The sequence below is a fragment of the Balaenoptera physalus genome, assembly GCF_965194825.1.
Source record: "Balaenoptera physalus genome assembly, chromosome: 1".
NCBI lineage: Eukaryota > Metazoa > Chordata > Mammalia > Artiodactyla > Balaenopteridae > Balaenoptera > Balaenoptera physalus.
In genome coordinates, this window is record NC_138882.1 from 174,177,893 (window position 1) to 174,190,150 (window position 12,258).

General features: G+C 44.3%; 1 protein-coding gene and 1 long non-coding RNA gene across 3 annotated transcripts; one reads left to right on the plus strand and one right to left on the minus strand.

The window, feature by feature from the left end:
- Positions 1–1,210: 1,210 nt before the first annotated feature.
- On the plus strand, positions 1,211–7,315 carry LOC309650353. Its single transcript, XR_014257537.1, has 2 exons — positions 1,211–1,666; positions 3,572–7,315. It is a non-coding gene; the product is annotated as an uncharacterized lncRNA (long non-coding RNA).
- Positions 7,316–8,529: 1,214 nt separating this feature from the next.
- On the minus strand, positions 8,530–10,632 carry ATP5IF1 (ATP synthase inhibitory factor subunit 1). 2 transcript variants are annotated; one of them, XM_082441461.1, is made up of 3 exons: positions 10,456–10,614; positions 10,270–10,361; positions 8,530–8,801 (listed from the first exon to the last, which is right to left on the minus strand). In XM_082441461.1, exons 1-3 carry the CDS (start codon positions 10,540–10,542, stop codon positions 8,657–8,659), a joined length of 324 nt encoding a protein of 107 aa, XP_082297587.1. In that variant the 5' UTR covers positions 10,543–10,614; the 3' UTR covers positions 8,530–8,656. The 2 variants fall into 2 exon arrangements, with proteins under 2 accessions (XP_082297587.1, XP_082297586.1); XM_082441460.1 differs by lacking the exon at positions 8,530–8,801 and adding an exon at positions 9,269–9,487 and having other exon boundaries at positions 10,456–10,632.
- Between the last annotated feature and the right edge of the window lie 1,626 nt (positions 10,633–12,258).

The following is a 12,258-nucleotide window of genomic DNA, read 5'->3' on the forward strand; positions in this document are numbered from 1 at the left end:
TCAGTTCACAGAATCGTCAGGTCCTGAAAAGAGGTCAGGCAACAGCTAAGTAAAGATTGTGTGGTTGCTGAGGATTCCCCTGCTGCCACCAGGAACCAGACTCCCCAAAGACCCCCAGCCCAAATACACTTCCCCTTGTTTTGGCTTACTCTCATCTTACAGGCAGGAATCCTGGGGTCTAAAGAGAAGGCATTTGCCCAAGGTTCCCCAGGAAGTTGGCCACAGAGCAGTATTTAGAACCTTGGGGTCCGGGCCCCCAGTCCAGGGCCACCTGCACCACAACAGACTGCGCCAGGAGCCTCACATTTCCAGAAAGAAGTGTTTTTGCTCTGGTGTTTTGCTCACCCTCTTTCCCCCTCTCCTCCAGGCCTAGAGGCTCCAGATATCCCATTCTCAGACAATCACCCTGAGGCCTGTCACTGGAGCAATGCCCCAGGGCCTTGCCACCAACCTGTTCCACCTCTTCCTACCCTCAAAAGCCTTTCGTTACCCACCCCCCCTCCCCCCAAAAAAGTTGTACTTGGGAGCAGGATATCAGAGTTGAAGGGTCCAATTCTTACAGTTTATAGCTGTGTGAACCTGGGCAAGTCACTTCACCTCTCTGAACTTGCTTCCCGTTATGTAAAATGGGGCAATAACGTTTACCATCACAGGGACTATTGTGAGGATGAGAGCTGATACATACAAATCCCTTAACAAGGCTTGATGCAGATTAAGTGTTCAGTAAACTGTAATTATCATTTAAATTGTTACTGTTGTTCTTATTTTAAAGTACCTAGCTCAGTGACTGGTAGGTTGTTGGGTGTTCAAGAAAGGTGGTTATCACCATTAAATTAAAAAATTTGGATCACGAAGCCTGGCATGTAGCGGGTACTGAATAAACGTTGGTTAGTAATGTTGCTTTTTTGACCCAAGGGCGCCCAGTACACTTGCAGCCTAAAGGTCTCTCCTTAGCAAAAGCAGCGGCTCTTACTTCTTTTCGCTCAGCAACAGGCTTCTCTTATGAAAACCACGGCGGCCAATGAGCAGGAAGGTGGGCGGGGTTTATCTGGCAGCCAATAGCAGCCCGCAGCGGCACTCAGGATAGGCCCAGGCTGGTTTCCAGGCTGGTTAGGGAAGCTAAACCGCCAGGCTGATTGCTGGGCGGGTGGGTGTCTCCAAATTCTCCTCGCTCTGCTTATCAACCGGGCTCTGATTGGTGAGGACTACGGCGGCCCGCCCCTCCCTCCGCCCGATACCGCCCCTGTGGGAGGGGGCGGGGACTACCCCATTCGCTTTCCATTTCTTTTTTTCCTCTTCTCTTCTTTTAATGAACTTTTGGTTTTAGTTCATGTTTCTCCCTTCCAAATTATGTGACACACATTATTGCAGAAGATCGGAAAATACAGAAAAGTATAAAGATACAAAATAAATAACCCGAAATGATATTCCTCCACCCCTCCTTTTTTAAAAAATGTTTTTCAGGCTTTCTACCCTAACCTGGTATTACTCCTGTTCTTTGTTCTATTGTAAAAGTGTAAAACTGGAAGTGACCAAAATGCTCATCAAAAAGGACTGGTTAAAGTAATAAACAGATTCTTCCACACAAGGGAACATAATGCAACAAAGAAGCAGAAGGAGACAGCTCTACGTGCTCTGTTGTAGGTGCTCTACGTGAAATGAAAAGGTGTGCTGGATTTTTTTTTTTATAAATATGCTTTAAAATTTTTTTTTCTATTTCTTTAATTAATTAATTAATTATTTTTTTGGGCTGTGTTGGGTCTTCGTTGCTGCACGCAGGCTTTCTCTAGTTGCGGCGGGCGAGCGGGGGCTACTCTTCATTGCGGTGCGTGAGCTTCTCATTGCAATGGCTTCTCGTTGTAGGAGCACGGGCTCTAGGGGCGCAGGCTTCAGTAGTTGCAGCACGCAGGCTCAGTAGTTGTGGCTTGTGGGCTCTAGAGCGCAGGCTCAGTAGTTGTGGCGCACGGGCTTAGTTGCTCTGCAGCATGTGGAATCTTCCCGGACCAGGGCACGAACCGTGTCCCCTGCACTGGCAGGTGGATTCTCAACCAGTGCGCCAGCAGGGAAGCCCAGGTGTGCTGGATTTAATGTTAGGTTAAAAGAAAGAAACAAAAAACCAAGTTGCACAGTGATACATTTAGAATGATGTCATAGATATGTTCGTGATTACACAGAGGCAACAAAAGTCTGGAAGGATGTGCAGTTTGCAACAAACTGTTAGGGTCCAGTTACCTCTGAGATAAAGGGATAATAGAGAAATTATAAGACTTCATACACTACACTTATTTAATAATTGTTTAAAAGCCAAGATGTATTACGTTTGTAACTTAAAAAAAAAAAAGATCCTTTTGAAGAGCGGGGGTGGTGGGGGAAATCCCTTCAAAATTCTAATCCTACTACCAAGAGAGAATCAATGTTAACATGTTGGCTTTTATTTTTTTGTGTATATTTACTTATTATATATAATATAATATATTACTATTATATATTTATTCTTTAACCTATGCTTATATTTACAGTATATAAATTATGTATGGTTGTGTAGCCTGCTTTTTCCACTTACTACATTTCGTGATAATTTTCAAAATATTAAATATTCCTTAATTTTAAAAAAATTCATAATAACGTGATTTTACTGATAGGTCATGTTGTTTTTAGTAATTTTTTAAAATAAATTTATTTATTTACTTACTTATTTTTGGGTGTGTTGGGGCTTCGTTGCTGCGTGTGCGCTTTCTTTAGTTGTGGCGAGCGGGGGCTACTCTTCGTTGTGGTGCGAGGGCTTCTCATCGTGGTGGCCTCTCTTGTTGCGGAGCACAGGCTCTAGGCACGCAGGCTTCAGTAGTTGTGGCACGCGGGCTCAGTAGTTGTGGCGCACAGGCTTTGTTGCTCGTGGCATGTGGGATCTTCCTGGACCAGGTCTCGAACCTGTGTCCCCTGCATTAGCAGGTGGATTCTCAACCACTGCACCACCAGGGAAGTCCCTCTTTTTTTTCTTTTAATTGAGGTAAAATTGGTTTATAACATTATGTTTCATGCATACAACATTATAATTTGACTTCTGCATATACCATAGCATGCTCACCACCAGAAGTGTAGTTTCCATCTGTCACCATACAGTTGACCCCCTTTACCCATTTGGCCCTTCCTCCACCCTGTTTCCCCTCTGGTAACCACCAATCTGTTCTCTATGTGTTTGTTTTTGTTTTGTTTGTTCATTTATTTTTGTTTTTTAATATTCCACATATAAGTGAAATAATATGGTATTTGTCTTTCTCCATCTGACTTATTTCACTTAGCATAATACCCTCAATGTCCACCCATGTTGTTGCAAATAACAAGATTTCTTCTTTTTTTATGGCATTCCATTGTATATTTATACAACATCTTTATTCGTTCATCCATTGACGGGCACTGAGGTTGTTTCCATATCTTGGCTATTGTAAACAATGCTGCAATGAACATAGAGGTGCATATATCTTTTCAAATTAGTATCCTTAAACATTTCTTTCTTTCTTTCTTTTTTTTTTTGACCACGTTGCGGGGCTTGCGGGATCTGTTTCCTGACCAGGAGTTGAACCCGGGCCATGGCAGTGAAAGTGTGAATCCCTAACCACTGGACCGCCAAGGAATTCCCCTTAAACATAATTTTTAATGGTTGCAGAATGTTCATGTGTCATATAATTTGTTCATTAATACCTATTGCTGGACATTTTTCACTACTTTATATCAAAATGAGATAAAACTCTTACATACGAAATATTGCATTATATTCCTGATTAGTTCCCCAGGTTAAATTTCTAGAAGCAAATTCATGAGTCAAAGGCTATGAACAAATACATTTCTCTTGATGCTAATTGTAAAAACTTTTAGAAGTTTATTTCTGTGAATGTTATTGATGCCTTCCTTAGGCCGGGCTGCCATAACAAAATATCATAGACTGGGTAGCTTAAAAAAACGAAATTAATTTTGTCACAGTTCTGGAGCCTGGAAGTCCAAGATAAGGTGCCAGCATGTTCATGTACCAGGGAGAGCTCTCTTCCTGGCTTGCAAATGGCTGTCTTCTCCCTGTGTCCACAGATGGCAGAGAGTGAGCAAGCAAGCTCTCTGGTGTCTCTTCTTATAAGGGCACTAATCCCGTCATGAGGGTCCCACTCTCAGGACCTCATCTGAAATCACAGAATGGGAGAAAATTTTTGTGAATTATATATCTAGTATCCAGAGTAGATAAGGAATTCTGGGGGCTTCCCTGGTGGCGCAGTGGTTAAAAATCCGCTTGCCAACGCAGGGGACACGGGTTTGAGCCTTGGTCCGGGAAGATCCCACATGCCACGGATCAACTAAGCCTGTGTGCCACAACTACTGAGCCTGCGCTCTAGAGCCCGTGAGTCACAACTACCGAAGCCCATGTGCCACAACTACTGAAGGCTGCGTGCCTAGAGCCTGTGCTCTGCAACAAGAGAAGTCACTGCAATGAGAAGCCCTCGCACCGCAACGAAGAGTAGTCCCCGCCCGCCGCAACTAGAGACAGCCTGTGCACAGCAACGGAAGACCCAGTGCAGCCAATAAATAAATAAATAAATAAATAAATAAAATCTATATAAAAAATAAATAAAATAAAGAATTCTGGAAACTCAACAACAAGAAGACAATCCAATTCAAAATAGGCAAAGGACTTGAATGGGTGTTTATTCAAAGAAGATATACAAACGGCCTATTGGCCAATATCATTAGTCATCAGGAAAATGCAAATCAAAACCACAATGAGCTACCACTTTACACACACTAGGATAGCTAGAGTCAAAAAGTCAGATATAACAAGTGTTAGTGAGGATGTGGAGAAACTGGAACTCTGTACATTGCTGGTGGGGATGCAAAATGCCACTGTGGAAAAACAATTTGGCAGTTCCTCACTAAGTTAAACATAGAATTACCCTATGACCCAGCAATTTCACTCCTAGGTATGTATCCAAAAGAATTGAAAATAGGTGTCCAAACAAATACTCATACAGGAATGTTTTTAGCAGCACTATTCACAACAGCCAAAAGGTGGAAACAAGCCAAATGTCTATCAATTGATGAATGGATAGTCAAAAGTGTGGTATATCCATACAATGGAATATTATTCTGCCATTTAAAAAATGGAGTGAAGTACTAAAACATGCTACATGGATGAACCTTGAAAACCTTATTCTAAGTGAAAGAAGCTAGACACAAAATGTCACATATTGTATGATTCCATTTGCATGTGACATTCAGAACAGGCAAGTCAAGTCTATGGAGACAGAAATCAGACTAGTGGTTGCCAGGGGCTGGGTGGAGGGGTAAATGGAGAGTGACAGCTTAATGGGTATGGAATTTCCTTTTGGGGTGATGAAAATGTCTCAAACTAAATAGAGGCAATGTTTGCACAACATTGTGAAGATACTAAATGCCACTGAATTTTACACTTTAAATGGTTAATGATTCATTTTATGTTATGTGAATTTTACCTCAAGCTAATAAAAAGAATGATGAGCAAGGAGGTACCTGTGGCATCTGCTAATTGAGAGGTTGTGTCGGGTGGCACCAACGTGTGAAGTGTTGGCGTACATCTTGTACTTCTTTGTTCCTTTGCCTGCTCAGAAGCTTTTTGTTCCTTTCCAATGTTTCCAGTTCCTGCAAGTAGGGTACAAGTGGCTTAGGAGTTTTCTGCTCTAATAAAGGACTGCACCTAAAAAGAAGAGGGAAAGGAGCAAAGGAGGGAGAGAGGATGGAAAGAAGGAAGGAGGAAGGAAGGACTAAGAAGTAGGAAACGGTGACTGATTCGGCTTACAAACGGCCAAATCAGCCCTGGGAAGATTCATAGAACTTACCGCACTACCTCCTCCTCCCCCATTGCTCCCTCCAGGCTGCAGCTAGAAAGGCTGAAGTATTGTCAATTCCCCAGGAACCAAGGGTCTCTCTCAATGCCAGGCTTTTTCGGATGCTGTCCCTCAGTCTTTTTTTTTAAAATTTATTTATTTTTGGCTGCTTTGGGTCTCCGTTGCTGCGCTCGGGCTTTCTCTAGTTGCAGCGAGTGGGGGCTACTCTTTGTTGTAGTGCATGGGCTTCTCATTGAGGTGGCTTCTCTTGTTGCAGAGTACAGGCTCTAGGCACGCGGGCTTCAGTAACTGTGGCACACAGGCTCAGTAGTTGTGGCTCATGGGCTCCAGAGCGCAGGCTCAGTAGTTGTGGCGCACGGGCTTAGTTGCTGTGTGGCATGTGGGATCTTCCCGGACCAGGGATCGAACCCGTGTCCCCTGCATTGGCAGGCGGATTCTTAACCGCTGAGCCACCAGGGAAGTCCCCTAAATATAATTTTTAATGAATACGTTTTAGAAATCTGAAAATGGAATACATAGGATATGCAGCAATGCATATTCAAGAATAGTGGAATAACCCAGGGTCATCCCCAATTGTCCAGGCATGCCCCACCACCCCCAGCCTGTCCCACAGTGAGGAGGTAGCTAACAGGCAGCTGAACCGCTACACTGGAACTGCACCTCAAGACTGTGGGAGCAGGAGTTCTGAAGTAAAATCCTTGCTCAGCACAAACCTGGTTGTGTGACCTTGAGAAAGTTATTCACTATTCCCTGCTTCTGTTACTTTGGTTATAAAATTAAGCTAATGGTATGAACCTATTTACCAGAAATATCATGAGATTTAATGAGCAAACAATTATAAAGTGCGTAGTTGTGGCTCGCTGGCTCAGTAGTTGTGGCATGCGGGCCCTAGAGCGCAGGCTCAGTAGTTGTGGTGCATGGGCTTAGTTGCTCCGTGGCATGTGGGCTCTTCCCGGACCAGGGATTGAACCCGTGTGCCCTGCATTGACAGGCAGATTCTTAACCACTGTGCCACCAGGAAGTCCCAGTTTAAAAAAAAAATTTTATTTAGGTTTCGCCGGGTCTTAGTTGCAGCATGTGGGATGTTCGTTGTGGCATGAGGACTCTTAGTTGCGGCATGCATATGGGATGTGTTCCCCGATCAAGGATCGAACCCAGGTCCCTGCACTGGGAGTGCAGTCTTACCAACTGGACCACCAGGGAAGTCTCATAAAGCTCAGGTAGTCTTAAATTAGGCTGCTCCAAAAATTCATTTAACCTTTTTAAGAATTCAAACTCACGATTCCTCATTTTCACTTTAAAGTTCCAACTTTTTGCTTGTTTGATTCAATCATCATTAGACTGATTTTTATTTAAAATATAGGACAAGAGCAGATGGTACACTGCTATTGAGGAATCAACTCAGGAACATCATTCCCAATAAGGAAATTATTGATTGTAAGTCATGAAAACACTGTCATCTTCAAACTTAAGAGGTTGTTTTGTTTTGTTTTGTTTTGTTTTTGGCCACGTCGCTTGCGGGATCTTAGTTCTCCCATCAGGGATCGAACCTGGGCCCATGGCAGTGAAAGCAGGGAGTCCTAACCACTAGACTGCCAGGGAATCCCCGAACTTAAGAGATTTTGTATGCCTTTCTTTGGTCACAAAAATGCAAAATGCAAGATATTACTTGTTCCTCAACCAATTTTTAAACTTTTCAAATTTTGTAGTGTTCTAAAATTTTAAAAAAGGTATATGACTTAATATAACCATTTCTTGCACTTCATCTTTGAGGTCATTTTGTTGCTGGCCACTAGAATCTCAGCACTCATACCTCAAGAGTACCATAAATAAACTTTTCATCAGCAGCATCATGGACAAGTTTTGGAAACAGCCATTGTGTCTGGTCTGCAAGGGCGGGGTCAATGACTTATCCAAGCTGTTATCACTCAATGGCCCTAAAGGCTTTTGTGTAATAGGGTCTTACAACAAAAGACTCATCACAGTTCTGGGGCAAATGATCTACTGAGCTGGAGGATTGAAAATGTCTTGCCAATGGCCCATAGGTCACTTGATGTTTTGTTTTGTTTTTTATCTGGACGAATTACACAAGTAGTTTGTATAATAATTTAGCTAAACAAGGCCTTAAAGTCTAATTTGAATCAAGAGCATACTCGGCAAAGCAAAATATAACCTAAGAAATAATTCTGATTCTGGGCTGTTAACAGATTTGATTAGGAGTCAAAACACCTGGATGCCAAGGCAACACATGATTTCTAATTCCAGCCTTCTCAACCTGCACAAGGATAATTAGAACAAGGATAACTAGTTCATATGAAGAGCTGTTTACTCCATTTTATAAATGCAAAACGGTGTGATTATTGATGGTGCCTTGAATTACACCTTTTTAAGCAATCACTCCTGTTTTCCAGGCTGCTCTTGACCTTACGCTTTGGATTGAGGTTTATTCCTTAAGAAGCTTTCTCTGAACACCTCTTGACTAGTGTCCGACAGCGAAAGGGGCCTTTCCATTCTCCGTGTCACATTGGTCCCCCCATGTTGCACAGCACTTATCACACTGTGCTTTGTCTCCAAGTTCCCTACTGCTGGTACCCTGTCTGATTCATTTTAGTGGTTCAGTAGTGTATCCCCCTACCCCTCTTCAGACAGAAGGCATTAGACACAGTTCACTGATGACAATTTATTATAATTTGTTGGAAGCATACAGATAGATATTAATTAAACCAGAACTATGTCTGGTTTAATAGAAGTGGGCAATAACAGGTAGCCATGCTATAGGGAACTGTGTGCACTTAATCATCATCATGTTTTAGTTTCTTGATCGACTGCTTGTGCCGCTCAATTTCTTTCTGCAGGTGCTCAATCTCCTTCACGTGATGAGAGATCTCATTTTCATGGTGTTTCTTCAAGGCTGCCAGCTGTTCTTTAGCACGAGCTCTACAAGGACACAGGGGCTCTTGGTTTAATGCCAATCCTTCACCCCAAAGAGATCTCTAAGCATAATCTGAAATGCCTAAGGCAAAGAACAGGAGTCCCAATTCCATGGGAGTCTGGCTGGTCATCCTCTTCTACCCTCTCAAGCCCCATCTTAAGAATACTCCATCTTAAGGTGTATCATTTTTAGGAGATGACCAAAATGATTCCATTTTCCTGGTGCTAGTGCCTGAAATTCCACCGCTAATGATGGATTCCTTTCAGATTCAGTAGAAAACTCCAGAGAGGTACGACTTAAGTCCCTAACTGGGGGACTTATGAGAGGAACAACCCAGAGAACAGAATCCCTTTTGGGGGGGAAAAAGAGCAAAAGGTGGGGGTGGGATATACGAAGGGGCATAGTTAAAGGACAAATATATGTGTCCTATCCCAGTTAATCTAGGGCTTTCTTTACCTGAGAACTGCAAGACCCACTGTAAAGGCCAAAATGAAGGGGAAAAAAAAAAAGAAGCGGTCTCTCGCAGTACTTGGCAGTCCAAGTTTAGGTCTCAAGAAGGGATGATTCAAATGTTGGTTCGGCCACATATGGGCCTCTGTTTTCCATAACTGTACAATGCAGGAGGCCAATTAGATGGTCTCTAAGGGCTGCACCGTGTCTCTCTGGTACGGCAGGTGCCATGGTGGTAATTCTTAAGAGTGAGCAAGAGAGGGTGGAAGAGAAAAGATAGGTCAAGGAGAAGCAGAAGCTAGATTAGTTCCACGCTGCTCCTCACTGTGGATAGACGTCACTGTAAGATAACTCGAGGTTGGTAAACAGGATAGGTAGGCCCAGCCCACGCCATACTCCTAAAAGCTGGGCTGGGTGGAGCAGGCCAAGTCTCCGAGGAGTGGGGGACGGGGTTCCAGCCATGAGCAGCTGCTAAATGCTCGTACGACCCACTCGCTCAGGCCAGTAGGAGAGGTGGTGGTGGGGGGTCTAGAAATGGCTGAGAGGGTCTGAGGAGTCAGGGAATCCATCCACGTGGGGCTAGCAAAGCTAAGGCCTGGGGTGATGGGTGGGTGGGGGCCGAGGGAGTCAGGCTCAGGGGGTCTGCATGTATTGGAACCGTCGGATCTAGACACTCTGGGAGGAATCTGGGGGGCGTTTGGCATGATGCGGGGTAAACTCCACGGGTGGGGATGGTAAATGATTCAGGAACAGATGAGCGGTGGTTGGCGAGTTCTGAAGACCCGCAGGTGGAAACGGCTTGGGTGTGGAGGCCTTGGGATTCGGCAGCGCACGGGAAGCGCCCTACAGGTGGCGACAGTCGGGTCCTCAAGTGTTGGGTGTAATGGGTTCAGGGGCCGGGAGTTCTACTAGGGGATGGGGCGCCCCAGGACGCCAGGGAGGGATGGGTGGGGCGACTGACAGTTGAAGAACCGGAAGGCCGTGAGAGATCTAGGGCTGGATTCGGGGTCCCGTGGGCCTCACCGGAAGTATCGCTCCTCTTCGGCCTGCTCTTTTTTCCCGAAGGCTCCACCGGCGTCCCGGACCGCGCCCGCACTGGAGCCGAGATTGTCTGCCTGCGGAGAGCGACGGGGGTATTGGTAAAGGTGAGGGCGGCAGAGACGGGATCTACGCTCAGGGCTGGGGCAACAGGCACCGCCGCCGACGTACCGATTCCGAGCCGAAGCCCCGGCCCTGCATGGCCCAGACGCTCCACACGCCGAACCGCGTCCGCGCCGCCAATGCCGTGGCTGCCATTGCTGTCAGTGCAGCACCCCTCCAGTGACCGGAGGTGCAGCTTCTTCGCAGGAGCTAACGGCGCTGCAGGTCGGGCCGCCAATCGTTTCGCTGGAGAGGCAGGATGAACCTGGGAGTAGCGAATCACGAGAGGGAGAGGCGGGGTTCCTGTAGTTTTCAGCGAATCCTGACCGACAGGCGGGCCTATTCGTAGCCAACCCCTAGCAAGGGCTCCAGGGTCAAAGGACTGGAGAAAAATAATGGAGGAGATAGGAGAAAAGCTAGAACAGAGGGGCAGAAGCTTAGATTTCGGCTCTCGGATCTATGAGAATTAGGCGTGACGTCCATCCCCACCTCACGATTCCAATCCTAAAGTTGTTATTATTAAGTATCCAAAGGAAGCTTTCCCTTTCCTGGACTACTAGCATCAATAAGATGGGTAATATGGGGTGGGGGTGGGCGGCTATGTCCAGGACGCCCTGACTTGGTCATTTAGGGTTGGGAAAAAAAATTTTTTTAAATGTATGTGTATATGGTCAGTGTTCTTTTGTTGCACTGACATTTCACTCTCAAGTCTCAGCTTAAACGTCAGCTCAGAGAAAACTTCTCTGAGCTCCTTCGTCATTCTATCATAGCCCCCTGTTTTGTTCTTGCACCTTTGAGCTTATGAAGTTATTAGGACCTTGATCAATCAAGTAGGCACTGAATTAATATTTGCAAAATGTATTGATATGTTATCAAATGGGCTTGGTAACAGGACTTTTGGCAATGTGGTGCAATGAAGTGGAAAAGAGCATAGGTAGGAGTCTAGGGACGGCTTTGCCTTGACCTTCCTTAAGCCATGTAACAAACGCGAACAAGATAATAGTTTATAGCCTTTGCCTAGGTCATTTTCCCCCTCTGGGCCCACTTTTTTTCTCCTTTAGTTGAGAGGGTTGGGCCAGATCTTATGATTATAAAAATACCTTCTTTGCTTTCCATGAAATTGTTGAACTGTTTTTATTGATCATCTTTTGGTTGGAAAAATACCAGCCCTGGTTTGTATGAGTTAAATGGGAGGAAATAGCTGCAGGGCATATTTTCAGATGTTCATTTTAGAAAACTTGGAAAAACACGAAAGCAGAAGGCTAGAAATAATAATCACTCATAAGCCCACTATCTAGTAATAATTTTGTGTGTTTCTAGATATTTAAGTGCCATTCCCATTTCAGAAACTGCTTCTAGTTCTCAGATACTATTGTTTCTTGATTATCTCCTGGCTGGGCATCCAGTGGAGGGTCTTGCTGAGTTTGTGCAAAAGATCCATCTAGGTACTAGGATGGCTGTAATTAAAAAAAAATGGAAAATAACAAGCATTGGTGAGGATGTGGAGAAATTGTAAACCTCCTATATCACTGGTAGGAATATAAAATGGTTCAGCCGGTGTGGAAAACAGCTTGGCAGTTGCTCAAAATGTTAAATATAGAATTACCAAATTCCTTTCTAGGAAATTGTACCCCTCAAATAGAAAACTGGTACTCAACACATGTTCATAGCAGCACCATTTCACAGTAGCCAAAAGATGGAAACAACCCAAATGTCCATCAGCTGATGAATGAATAAACAAATTGTGGTATACACATGTGATGGAATACTATTCAGCCATAAAAAATAATGAAGTAAAAGGCGAAAGATTTATATGATCTGAAGAGAAACCAGAGTATCTCAGAAATTAAAAATAATAATAATAATAATGAA

Coding starts and splice junctions, on each gene's coding strand:
- ATP5IF1 (XM_082441460.1), bottom strand. CDS start 10,542: ATGGCAGCCACGGCATTGGCGGCGCGGACGCGGTTCGGCGTGTGGAGC. Junction 10,362..10,455: donor GGGGCTTCGGCTCGGAATCG/GTACGTCGGCGG, acceptor CGCTCTCCGCAG/GCAGACAATCTCGGCTCCAG. Junction 9,488..10,269: donor GAAGAGGAGCGATACTTCCG/GTGAGGCCCACG, acceptor CTCACTCTTAAG/AATTACCACCATGGCACCTG.